This window comes from Musca autumnalis, unplaced genomic scaffold (assembly GCF_047663935.1).
Source record: "Musca autumnalis isolate F117 unplaced genomic scaffold, ASM4766393v1 scaffold_1, whole genome shotgun sequence".
NCBI lineage: Eukaryota > Metazoa > Arthropoda > Insecta > Diptera > Muscidae > Musca > Musca autumnalis.
The window spans coordinates 160,037,513-160,051,845 of NW_027411644.1; the positions used below are offsets into that span (position 1 = coordinate 160,037,513).

The 14,333-nt window shown below is 32.5% G+C and overlaps 1 protein-coding gene across 8 annotated transcripts in view; it reads right to left on the reverse strand.

Annotated features, from left to right (window-relative positions):
• abd-A (abdominal A) overlaps positions 1 to 11,481 on the reverse strand; it is a 66,184-nt gene extending 54,703 nt beyond the window's left edge. The window contains exons 1-3 of one of the 8 annotated variants that reach the window (XM_073958732.1): positions 9,724 to 11,481; positions 3,889 to 4,806; positions 399 to 634 (exon numbers count right to left, since the gene is read on the reverse strand). In XM_073958732.1, the coding sequence (XP_073814833.1) occupies positions 399 to 634; positions 3,889 to 4,805 (1,153 nt within the window). In that variant the 5' untranslated portion in view covers position 4,806; positions 9,724 to 11,481. Of the gene's footprint in view, positions 1 to 398; positions 638 to 3,888; positions 4,830 to 9,723 lie in introns of those variants that run through there. The other 7 variants (XM_073958733.1, XM_073958736.1, XM_073958735.1 and 4 more) reach the window with 7 other exon arrangements.
• Positions 11,482 to 14,333: the final 2,852 nt, after the last annotated feature.

Consider the following 14,333-nt stretch of genomic DNA (forward strand, 5'->3'; position numbering starts at 1 on the left):
GAATTCAAGTTTTCAAGAAGGATTTCTTTTAAGTTCCACGCAAGGTTCCAGCTTTAAGTGGTTACCGATTACTTTTTTCGTACAAAACAAATCCCCTCAATATAAGGACTGCTTTAGATCATAAATAATGTATTCAAAATATTTTTTGTTTGATATTTCATACCCTTTAATAATTTGTTACATTTCGCATAACCCCATTAACCGGTTATTGGTTACCATTTGATATTTATTTATTACTTTCCATAGCCATAAACTAACACATAATTGTTTTTCTTCCGCGTTTAATTTTATTACAATACGATTTAACTTTAATGTATTTTAAAATGTTAATATATCGCTACACTTAGTCTGTCAGTCATGTGGTGAAGATTTTCAAAAATAAATCAACAAAAACTTACCTGTTAAAGTCATCCATGGATATCGCGGTAAATCGGCAATACCTTGGCCAGCTCCACCGGTGGGCACAACACCCGACGAGGGCTGTGTACAGGCATTACCCAGTGAATCAACACCAATGGCACCGGCCGAGGCTGCTGAGGCAGCAGCTGCATGCTGATAGAATTGTGCAAAACTGGCTGAAGCTGAGGCTGGTACGCTCATCGATTGATAGCTGTTCATAACTGAGTCTGAGTACCTGCTGAGAAGAAATTTGGGATAAAAACACAAACAAACAAAACGGAAATTAGCATTGTTGGCAAAATATAATAACCTTGACTTGTAGGCAAAAATTCAAAAAAGGCACCAGGATACAAATAACCATGAAATGCTAATCCTGTACTAAATGAGGCTTAGCCCATAATCCCCCTTCAGCCTACCTACCCAGACTAGCTAACCAAAATATGCAAATTATCTTGTATGTGGAAAAACAAATAGGCGTGCGAATTTCTTTTATTATTTTGTTTTGAGAGATTTTCAGCAGATTTGTGGTCTACTTATTGTTAGTTTCGGTTGTTTGATTTGAGGATTTATGAAAATAAAAATAATAAATCTGAAGGAAGCAATGTGGGTGGATGCCTCTCCTTGTGTTTTGTGCTACTGTAACACAACACAAATCCTTGTTAACTCGGCATGTGTGCTCTAATTTTTATGACATTCCAAATGCATTAATGGTAGTATAGTATTGGTAATTTGTTTGCAACACCATGCCAAGTTAGAAAAAATTGAATGGTCATAACGTTTCGAATGACCTTTGTGGTTATGTTAAGTAATCGCTTGGGATAATCTGTTAATTAGAGCAGTTTACATTGCGGGGATTGTGGCGTGAGGATCATTTAGAGAAGAATGAATTTAAAGAGCAGTTGTTTTTAAGGTGTAAAGGAAGCAAAGTGGATTAAGAAGGTCATACATGAATTTAGTTTTGTTTTGAAAATGACTATGCTGATCTTCAAGGCCTAATCTCTCCCGGACTAATTGGTTAATTAGAGCAGTTTGCAATGCGGGGATTGTGGTTTCTGCAGCAATAGTGTGAGGATCATTGAGAGAAGAATGAATCTAAAGATGAGTTATTTTTAAAGGAAGTAAAGAGGATTAAGAAGGTCAAGCATGCATTTTCGTTTAGTTTTGAAAACAACTTTTGTATGCTGATCTTCAAGACATAATCTCTCTTGCTCTCTTAATAATTTGTTAATTTAAACATTTTGAGTTGCATGGATTGCGGTTTCTATGCCAATAAATTAAGGATCATAAAAGTCAGAGAAGGTATAAGGAAGTATTCTTCAAATGGGACTATTTAAGGTGCGACGGAAGCAAAGGCATTATGAAGATTAATTTCTACCTTTCCATTTATGTTTTGAAACTGAAAAATGAGTGATTACTGACTGACTGGCTGACCGATCATTATCTCCTACACAAAGGCGTTGAGCAACAATTTCGAAATTTAAAAAAAAAATGTTCGCACCTGTCTGGGTAATCCGCCAATAAAGTGAGCATTTTTGAATGAGGAAAAAGGCTTATGACGCTTCAAAAGGATTTATGGAGATTTCGAAAAAGTCATTCCGGTATGAAGTTAGGATTTTAGAACTCCAGAAAGGATTAGTGTGGTAATTCTTAATCTATATATGAGTATATAAAAGCCTTCAGTGGTAAGTGATCGATTAATCGATCGCCAATGCCTAAACGAAAGGGTTCAAATGGGACGATTTTGAAAGCAGATTTTGTTTAGAAATGCTAATTTTTATATGTAGACGACCATTAGTAATGGGTTAAGGCTTTGGAGTATTAAAAATAGGCGTATATTGCGTACATTTAGGCTATGGAATATGTAAATAATAACAAGCATCGGGCTACCGCGAAGAGTTAACGTTTAACTTTTAAAATCAATAATAAAAATTATTTTAAAAAATTATACTATATCCAGGTAATATAGATCACCGCCCGAAGTAATAACTTGGATCGATGGATTGATTTTTTTAATCTCGGGATGAGATTAGAGAAAAATTCAATAGATTTTATTGCAATATGCAATTTGTGGTTGGTATTGGTCATGTCTTGTCATTTAGTTCAGAGCGATATGCTTAACTACTACCTTTTAAATGGAATAAGTAGAGTACTCCCTCTAGTTCAGAATTTGTAAATGGTCTGCCTCTTAGTTCAATCTTTCGATAGGTGTTTCATTTGCATACTTCAGGTGTCTACAAATCACATGGGGTCATTTGACTTTTGTAGTTCATATTTTGTCTTATTAATTCGTTTGATCAGCCTTTTGATCAAATATACATATCTAATTTCAGTAAATACCATTAGGAGTGGTTCGATATCGCTCTATTACTCAAAGAGTGTCACATCTGAAAAAACAATTTTCGAGAAAAAAAGTTTGACTTCCCAACATAAAAAAATTATTACACACAAATAAAATAACTGCTTGGACAATCCTTTGTAAAGAGCTAGCCAGATATCAGTGCTAAATTTCGGTGCAAGATTTAAAGTGTTTTAGTGCTTCATAAACTCAAAAAACTTTGTTGTTGAATTATGCTAAACTCCTAGAAAATAAGCTATAACTCGTTGAGTTTAAGAGATATTAACATAAAAATTTTATAAAAGATAAAGAAATCGTAGAAAATGTAGAAATTGCTTACTCAAAAACGCATTTTTTGTGTTATGCCACTCTTTGAGTAAATAAGCGATATAATCAACCGTACGTACAACCTAGTTGTTATATTTGCTGATTAAGTTGCGAACTAATCAACGGTAGTGACAATAGTTCACTTTTCAGAACAACTGAACTAAAAAGGACAAATTAGACTGAGCTGGTTCTGTAGCTCATTTTGTTGAACCCTTGAACTAGTAGTATCACGAACTACACTACAGTAGTAATATATTCGCTATTTTATTCAAACACTTCAATAAAATCGACCAAGTTGGTCAGTAAAATTTAATCGGTTATCTGGTTGGTATATAACAGAGTTCCATATACTTAAGAAGTTCTTTCAGCTCTTTTTGTTGAACCCTCCAACAGAACTAGTCTGTTCGTGAACTATATAACACTAGTATTCTATTCGCTATTTCATTCAAACGCTTCGTATAAACGGTATAACTGAGCTAAAAAGCACGACTTTGACTATGTTAAGCTGAAAACACATCCAACGTTTGAGTAAAGTTTTGTGTCATTTCTGGTAGAAGAATAAAGAAAAATTGAAACTTGGCAGCACTTTGCCTTTTAATCATCTACCAGAAATGACACAAAACTTTACTCAAACGATGGATGTGTTTTCAGCTTTAGTTCCATAGCTTTATTTGGAAAACCTTTCAACTGAACTAATCGGTTCATGAACTACATAACAATAGTATATATCCTGAGTCGTGTCTTTAGGATGGCTTCATGTATTTGTATCACTGGATTTTGTGTTTTTTGTAAGTTCTGAAAATTTTATTATAATCTTGAACACTTACCTGCATGTTTTATCCTCGAGACCTGTGAAACCCGGCATGCCCGAGAGGCCGCCATGTGAACTGGGATGATTTGAGACGTATGGATACATTTTGCTTGTGGGTATGGCAAACGATGAAGAAGCAGCAGCGGCGGCGGCAGCTGCTGCAGCGGCCACTGAACTTGCGGCACTAACGGCCTGAGCCGATGACGATGGTGACGAGTCGTTTAAGCTGCGATGCAGCGATGATGATGCCGACGGTGAAGGTGAACAACTGCTGTCACCGGTATGGGAATTATGGACCGAGGGTGGTGTCAACAACAATTGTTGTTGTTGATGCTGTTGCTGCTGCTGTTGGAGCAACGATGATGACGAACTGCTGCTACCGTTACTCTGGTGTAGCTGTTGCTGCTGTTGTTGTTGTTGCTGGTGTTGCTGGTGTTGTTGTGTGGAAGCGGCAACAGCGGCTGCTAATTTATTTATATGCAATTGTTGTTGTTGCTGTTGCAATTGTAATGCTGCTGTCAACGAATACTGATGATGTTGTCCACTGGCAAAATGTGCTGCTGCTTGATGTTGCTGATGAAGAGAACTACCAAATGCCGTCGAGGAGCTGGGTGATGATGATGAAACCGGTGAATTGGATGATTGATTCAAATGTCCGGAATTGTTAGGTGATAACAGCGAAGATGAAACGTTATTTGAATGTCCTCCTGCCAAATTATTGGAAATACTATTAATGCTGTTGTTGTTACTTTGGTTGTTGTTGTTATTTTGGTTGCTGTTGTTGCTATTGCTGGTGTTATTGTTGTTGGACGTTGACGAAGTGGCAGCGGCAACGGCTAGGGCGGCGGCAACAGCTGCTGATGATGAATTTTGTGTTGATGTAGTTAAATGTGAACTTATAAATGGTTGAAACTGTGGATACTTTGGTAGCATACTATCGAAAACAAATTTTGACATTGCACATAGTTTTTATGAGGGAACGACTATTGTAGTAATTTTTGGTATTTTCTTTTGGTTTTTTTAAATGTTAGTTGATGTGTTGTAGATGAGTAGGGTTTTTTAACTTTAATGGAAAATGATTGTAATGGGGTGTTTGTGGTCTTTTAATATTGTTTTCAAGTTTTATTTAGAGTTCAAATATTAAATGTTTTTTGTTTATTGGGAGAAGGTGAAGTTAGTTTCTATGTACTTTTTTTGGTAGAAAAATTTTTGTATTTAACAAATTTTGTTGAGATTTATGTAAGTAAAAGTATTTTATTTGTAAAACGAAACCATGTAAATAATTTATTTAAAACGGTTGTTAGCGGAATAAAATTATTATAAATTCTTAATTCCAGAGCCAAGGGCTTGGCAACATATAGGTATAGTGTCTATAATCCGGACACCTGTCCATCCGGAAAAACGGTAATCCGGACAGTAAAAATGTCCGAATTATCGAGTATACAAATCTCGATAATCCATACAATTTTAGTGTCACTATTTTGTTACACTTAGAACAGTTTTTACTTCAATATTTCATTTAAGTGTTCGGTTTTAGCAATATCAATTAAAAAAGTATCATTATACGCTTACCTCGAGTGACTAAATCATAGAAAATAATTTATTTTTGGTATTATTCGGTAATCCGGACAATTTGAAAATTTCGGTGTCCGGACTATCGAGATTATACTGTATTGCTATTGCTTTAAAACTTAAATATGAACCAGAAAACTGTATACTAAACCGTATTAGCAATATTTTAAGTGTTAACAGAAATTATTTAAAATATATATTTTTATTTTATTATTCCTCAAACTCTGTATTTTATTACGAATGGCACGATAAGGAAAAATTCCTCGCTTAGTTCCATTACATGGTAGAATCTAACTTTTTAGTATTTTGAATATTTGTTTCCTTATGAATTTGAAAAAGTTTACTTTTTGGTGCAAAGGAAAATAAACTGTCTTACACGAAAAGCCGTCGGTAAAACTTTTCTCTAATGTAAGTCATATGTCAATATAATTATACAAACGACAGTCGAAATCGCTTATGTCGGCAAACAATAGCCCCTTATTTACTTACGCCAGCTCTTTATAGTCCAAATAAAATAATATAGATTATAACGACAATCGCTTATAGCGAACGAATTTTTTTTTGAGCCCTTGAACATCGCTAAAAGATATTTTGACGGTAATAAGTTCGTATATGATATTAAATTTATTTTTAATATTTTTTTTTAAATTTTAGATCAAGAGATGCAAAGAGGAAAAGTGCGATTATTTACTTTCTTGTTTGTATGTATAGCAAATCTGATTTATAAAAACATTTTGAAATCTTTTTTCACTCCATATACATTAATATAAATTTTATTATTTAATTTGATTTCGTTTTACAAACAAATACTTTTTGAATAATGTGAAAATTCTGCCCAAAAGTAAACCACATTTCAAATAATGATAAAATAACTTATATAAATGAATAATGAAATAAGATTTTTAATTTTTCGAAATAAAAATTAAAAATGCATAAAGGAAAAAAATATTATTTAGAAACTCTAAGACGTTTTCAAGATAAATATTTGTAGTGTTATATGATATTTTAATACTTTTACGATATTTTTCAAAAATTGCTCTGTGAAACAAATAGTTTATTTCTAATAATGCAGTTAACACTGCGAACAAATATTTATATGAAATTGTTGTTAGAGCAAAATGTCATTAACAATAAAATTATGAATGAATTTTAAATTATGAATTTAAAATAGGACATACAATTAACCAAGTTTTTTTATATAAAATTGTGTATATTCTAATTTAGTGCCGTCTTCAATTCCACTATTTAGATACAATCTTGAAAACTGCTGCTTTCACAGCCGATTATTACATTTGGCTTAAAAGCTTGGGACTATGAAAACAACAGTTTCATAGTCAGCAGCTCATAGTTGCCATATATAGTAAAAAAATTATGTTTAAGAGTACATTAAAGAAATCTAGTGGATTTCCACTGTTAATTCCACTGCCTATGCGCCTAAGTAAAACCACTGTATTTCAGATGAGTTTTCATTTGACGTATACGCAATGGAATTGACATTGAAACCCACTAGATTTCTTAAATGTTAACATAATTTAATTATAAGTGAAGACAATCTTACTTTTAACTAAAAAATTCAGATTTCAGTTTGAGAGGTCTTCAAATTAGGATATTCAGCTGTTTTTAAAAACTGTAAACTATGAAAATGTATTCTAAGCTGAAAACTATGAATCGGTCCCTTAAAATACAGCGAAGATCAAACCTTAATTTGTAGTAGTAACTCATGAACTGATTTTTAGTTGGAAAATAAAAAATATTTTTTATAGAGAATGAAATATAGAACATTTAACAAATGTTTAATGTATTTATTATAAAGTTACAAATTTACCGATATAAAAGTAGTGTCATATGGCGTAGATAACTTCAAGTAGGGGATATTCCGCGCACCGATCCATTACATTTGAACCGCCCAAAATAAAAATTACGCTGTCGAAATAAAAAATAAAATATCCGAAGGACATTAAAATAAAAATTCTTTAGAGATTCCCTATATTTATGATAATGCATATGTATATGTCACTTATAAATATAAATTTATATGGATAATAGAGATGGAGTGTCTCTAAAAATGACCTGTAAACAATTAGAGAGAGTTAAAGAGAAAACTCAGTATAAGAGATTTTTTGAGAGAATATTCATATTTTTTATAAAAATTGAGTTAATGTGATAGACAACTTAACTTCCGACCACGATCTTAAGGAACTATGGAGTTCATTTGAATAGAAGTTATAAGAAATATCTTCGACTCGAAGGAAAATTGATTCATATTGCTAAAATCTCCTAACAACTACATAGTGAATATTGTTAAGCCATAATCCTCAATTTAGGGTAACATAGCGGAATTAGTTCGAAGTTTGTATGTAGCTGATAGTTTATACGAAGTACTGAAATGTTTTACGGTAAATTGTTGGCGATGTGCTTAGGGAAAAATTAAATAAAATATTATAATTTTCATTAATACAAAAACACAGAATTATAAGACAAATTAACAACTTACAGTATTGAATTTAAATATAACTCGACATAAAATTAGTGTCAGTAGTGCGATTCTACAACTCATTCACCGACTAGAACCGGAAAAATTAAAATGTCTACAATTCCCTTAATTAAAGAAATGTTTCGGTAAGTTAGCGATAAAAAATTTAATGTCTACAATTTCGAAAATTGAGAAAAGTTTTGGTAAGTTAGGGATAAAAATAAACAGTTTGCTAAGTATACCGATAATTTTTATTTAAATTTTACCGATTTTTGTCGGTAGCTGAAAAAAGAGTTACAGACAAGGGCTACAGAATCATTTATTGGACTGGTTTAAGTTACTGCAACTCCATAACTTGAACTCATTTTATCGATGTCGTCCTATAAAGCAATTGTTCTCAATATCATTGTATTCATAAGCTCTCAATAAGTAATCTCATTTTCTCATTCCTCTATTTGTCTACTATTCGGACATTGTCAAAGTTTGGAGTGTGACCTGTTCTTAGTGCATACGATTTCACTCTTTCAATAATCATAGCTAGACAATTTAGAATATATGTAGCTTTATATATTTGTCCCATTTGGAAAATTTAGGGAGAGTAATATATAAAATAAGCAAAAAAAAAAATGAAGAGTTAATGGGAAAAACAACTTTTATATTCAAGAAGTCATATCTATATTTCGCTCTTCGCCTAAAATCCCTCCTGTATTGGACCAGAATTTGCCAAAATCGTTTGTCACAGTGATTATTTCTGCGATAAATTTTAGAATAATTTTAAAGCAAGGTATCTTAAGTTTATACAAATGTGTCAACATTTTCTATTACTTTTTTGATCAACTTTGGATATTCACTTCATAACTTTCAGATTATTTCAAATTTTGAATTCTTTAACTCATTTATAAACATTAAAGATATTGAAAAATCTAGATTTTTTAAATTTTGTAAAGTTTGACCCATTTTTTGTAGTTTTTTATAGCGATACCAGAAGTGGGAGTCTCTAACGCAGTTTTTAGTGATCGACAAAAAACGTTAAAAATAAAATGCTTATAATTTCGGTAATTAACGATATTATTCGGTAAGTTAGCCATCAATAAAAAGTAGTCGCAAAGTTCTTCCGATAGTAACAGTCATCTGATCTGACTTGAACTTTTCATTCATAATTTTGTGTTTTAATTTGACAAAACACTTAATACTATAAATGATGGAGGCAGAATATAGAAAATTTAAGTAGTTTCCCTCTGTTAATATATGTCGGATATTTGAGCTCTTACACTAAAATTTATGCTATAAATTAAAACCGACGATACTCTTCGATTTTAACGAAAAATAGCCTACTAAGTTTTTGCGAAAACAAATTTTAGGGCTTAATAAGGGGCAATATGAGTTTTTTATGGGAGGAAATAATAAATACAAAAACTGACTGAACATATTCTTCTTATTAACACACAATAAGCCACAGATTTTTAAACAAAGTTTAAGAATGTATGTATATTTTTTCTCAGGGAATCTCCAATGGGACATCTAACCAACATCGAAAACAATTTGATTTGTTTTATTTGATTTTTGAATATCCATTAGCTTAGTGAAATATTTTGGCGACGGCACTTTTTAATAATTAATAAACAATAAAAAACAAAAGTATTTTAACAAATTTTTTATTGTTAATGACATTAAATAATATTTTTTTCATAAATGTTAAAGTTAAACAAAATGCTATTTGTTTTACTTTAAGCCTAAGCAACTTAAAACGTCTAAAATAAATAATAAAACTAAATAGAAATAATGAGAAGAATAAAAGAGGTTTACCTTGTGGCTGGTGTGTAGATGTGTGAAGTTGAGGAGGAGTGTGATTGGTTGTTGCTATTGGCGATTTGCAAGATTTTCAAATGAGACAACGAAATTTGTTAAACTTTTTTTTGGCATAAACTCACTTTAACAAAAATAAAAATTCAAAACACTTTTAAAATATCAAACAGGTGATTTTTTTAACAAAAATTATAATTTTTTTGAATTATTTTGACTTTTGTTATGCCGTCGCTTTACACAAATATTTGGTGGTATTGATTTTCACAATTAAGCGCCGGGGTTTAAGGGAATTTGACACTTTTTGTTTTGGTTTAGTCCGCCGAACTCGAATTTCTATTGCATTAAAAATTTTTATTGATTTTTTGTGGTTTTATGACTCAATGTTTTTGTTGTTGCTGTGATTAAATGTGGGTGGTATGTGTAACGGAGGTTTTCGGTTTGTTGTCGTCGTACACCACAAACACTCGCTTTTAAAAAGTCGTAAAATTTTGTTTCGTAGGGTTTTATTTGAAAAGTAATAAAATCTTCAAACTATCACTTTTCCGCCGCTTAAGGTTAGACACGTACGTAATTTTTATGATATTTTAAAAGACATTTAAATTTTTCATAACATTTGTTGTTGTCGTTGTTTCACATGGATGTGTATGCAAAATTATTCCAAATATTTTTTGCTTCTTTTTTCAATTATTTTCACTTTAATTTCTTGTTGTTGTTTAATATAATTTTTTATTATTGTTATTAGTAGAATTTTTTTTAATACACAAACACACAATTGTGCTGTAGAAAATTTTTTATTTTATGGGGGCTTGATTTGCTTGCACTATAAAGCGGCGTTGAAAGAAAGAAAGAAATTATGATTTCTTCTCTTCTCGATTTTATTATTTTTATTTTTTTAATAGCCCAAGCATTGGCAATTGTTGTGTGTTGTGTTGATTTGATGACTTTGACTATATAACTAACAAAATGTATAAAATGATTTGGATGGTTATAGCGGACGACAACGGCAGCGCGTTACCATTGAGCATGGAGTCAGTCGGTCGTCGACAGAGCGGGCAGAGCAAAAACTATGGATGCTGCATTTACTACTCAATGATGACGGTTGGTTGGTTCGGTCGGTGAGAGGTGTGTGGCGACGTTTTGGTTATGGTGTTTTGGTCTCAAAAATATTGATGGCACAACGGCGGCGGCGGAAACTTATGTAGACTACTGAGTATGGTGGTGGGCAATTGCGGTATTGTAATCAAGTGCTGCAACACTTAAAAGACAATAAGAAGAAGAAGCTGATGATTTTTCCGCTTTCTTTGAGAAATCCCAAATTTTCTTTCATAGGAACAAGAGTGCAGTTCATTTATTTCTTTCTTTTTAAGTTTAAACTATTCCGTTGCGTTTAGTTTTGTTTTTGCAAAAGTCTTTTTTATGGTTTCAATTTTTAGTTTCTTTTTTTATTATTCACACATTTAATTTTTGTTTTATTAGCTGAGCTCACAATGTTTTATTGTTTCGGTTTCGGATTTATTGTTTAGTGTTTATATATTGGGGTTTTCTTATATTTGGCGCAAAAAATTCTCCGCAGACAGTTGTGCGCTCTACGATAATAAATATTATAATAAAACGAAATTTTTAAAAGAGTATAAAATTCGTGTAATTGGTAATATCTGCAGCTATAGCTTCTACATAAACGAACAAATAAAACGAGTATTTTGGATGGCAAACTGAATGACAGGCTGGTTGGCTGGCGGTCGATGCCGGCGACGTAGTGGTTTGTTGTTGGCCGCCTGTATGTGGTTTGGAGGGGGGCTTTGACGCAAGCTGAGCGCCAACGTTAATCTGAAATGCTGCTGCTGCGGCTTTTGCTAATGTATTGGGAAGCTCTCTCTGTTCGCTTGTTTTTGTTATGGGTCATATTCTCATGCTTTTGCAGTTGGAAGACCCCTCCACATGATTTTTTCTAGTAGTCTGCAGTTTTGTTCTTTGTTCTCCCTCTCACCAAGAATACGGCTGTTTGGTTTACTCTCTTCAAAATTGAGCAAAAATTTAATGGACGACTTTCCCCACAAAAAGCTACAAATTTTATTTATTATAAATTTTCTTTCATTTTTTAGTGGCTTTATGCACGTGATTTTTTAACTCTTTGTTGTTTTGTTTTGCTCCACATTAAACTACCAACAACAAAAACAGTACGCCCAGTTAATGATTTGTTTTTACAAAATTTAATTACTCTTCTTCAGTTTTATGATTAATTAATTGTAAAACCATAAAAATTATGTGTGTGTTTTTTTGTAGAACAACCGTTTGTGAGACCTGCGTTTATGACTCTGAGGCCCTTAACTCGCAGCAACATGCCATCGTTCACAACTCAAATCCCATCAAAACACACACATACACAATGGAACATACTCTTTTTTTTCTTTGCTTTGGGAAAGCAACAACGTCACAGCAAGCAGCGTTGTCAATAAGAATATTTTACAACAAACATTCATTCATCTCGCCCAAGGAAGGCACACACATGCACATCCAGCCCTTATAGGGTGTATTCATTTACTCTTCCGCTGAAGCCATGGAGTTCTAACTATATCATTGATCTCTAGTTTTCTCTGTTACTCTTTGATATTGTGATGGAAGTCTGTCTCACAGCACAACACATGCTGGCAGCAGCAATATGCCCACAGAGGCGGGAGAGTGTTTGTGTAGTGGTAAGTAAACGCAATGATGGCTGCTGCTTTATTTCCTGTTTTTGTGTTGCTTTTCTTGTTTCCTTCTTCTTGATTTCTTGCTCTATGCCGTTCGTTCAGAGTGAGTTTTATAATAGAAGTTCTTCTCTCTGTCTCTGCTCAGAGAGGCAGTTTAACACTCAATTGAGTTGATTTATTTTGTGTTTTATGAGCAATTTCGCCAATGCCGCCGCAGTAACAATAAAATAAATTATATAAAATACAAATACAAATGTTTTATATTTGTGTTTTTGCTCTCTAATAAGAAGAAACTTAATAATATAAATTATGCCAAGAAGCATCACATATTCGATGAGATTTTGAAAATTATTTATTATTTATTTTTGCTTGTAGAATTATGAATAACAACTTGTCATGCTTTTCTTGAGATTCCACTCAATTGTTACGTTCCTGCTAATGCACTAAGTTGGTGAAAGGAAAAATTGGGATTTGAGTTCACATTCCTTTGAGTATTCGGGAAAATTTTGTTTAGTATATGATGTGTTTAATTTTATTTTCTGTTTACTTTCCTATTATAAAAATTCAATTTTGGATATTTTCTAGGGAAGCAAGCCATGGATAAAGACGAGACACTGCAAATTTGTAATAATTGTGTGCAATAGTGCAACGAAGAATATGATTAGTGAAGACGCAGTTCTATTTGATTTTTGAATCATCGAATTTTTAATTATTAATTTTTAACCATATGATTTATGAACGAAAATCATTCATTAAAATAAAAAATAAACATTTTTTATGACACGTCAAGAAAATTGAAGAACTAAAATATCTCTCAAATGATCTCTTTTATAATTACCCGCAAGATAAATTAAAAAAAAAAAATCTTAATTCTTGTCAAAAAATTATAATTTTTTTGTCTTTCCATTTCTAATGTTTTCGGCTAAAATGTCGATTTGGACCCATTTTAATCATCATTTTATATCAGGTCGCCGTATTTATTCCTATGGCTTTCCCAGCAAAATGTTTGCCTCCAAAGATGCAGTTAAATGATATGTACAAGTGATCTGGATGTGCATCAAATTATGCATTTTCACTGATGATTTTTACAAGAGCGTGACTACTGAAAGATGCACTCCAAAGCACTGCATTTTAACTAACCCTTTTGCACTGCATTTTAACTGACCCTCTGGCACTGCATTTTAACTGACCCTTTGGCATTGCATTTTAACTAACCCTTTAGGGTAGAATAGGAGGCAGTCCAAAGCACGTGTTTGGTACAGGCATTCTGCGGAAATTGTGCAAGCCATTACAAAATATGCCAGAACAAATAAAATGCATTTATTATTTGTGCAAAACAAAAATATTAACAACTTTATTACGTTAACACAAATTATGAAAATTCTCCATTGAATTCAATCGCAAACATGCGTGTTTCCTCCGCTTGCATTTGTTCCAAGCTGAACTGTTTTTGCTTCATTTGCTAAATAGGTTGTCTTCCCATCACCAGTTAAGATTTCGACACGTACTCCAACAGCACTCCATTCGGAAATTTTCTTCTGGTGAGTTACCGGAAAAATGTTCACAAATTAAATATTATTTAAATATTAAATATTATTTAGTTTGTATTAACAAATGTTTGGATATGTTAACACGCTTATCTCTTTTTGGAAAATGAAAGCCGCTGCCTGTAGAGATGTACAATCTGATTTATGTACATATAGGGATCTCTAACAACTGCTAATAAAATGTAGCGAACGGAGTGCCTTTTTCACGACTCCGTTTGGACAGCATCCGGATGCTGTTAAATTGTGAGGAATTGGAGTGCCTTTTTCACGACTCCGTTGAGCTGCATCCGGATGTTGTTAAAATGTGACAAATGGATGTGATTCTTTGGATTGCATCCAAATGCGGTTAAAATGTGAGGATTGGAGTGCCTTT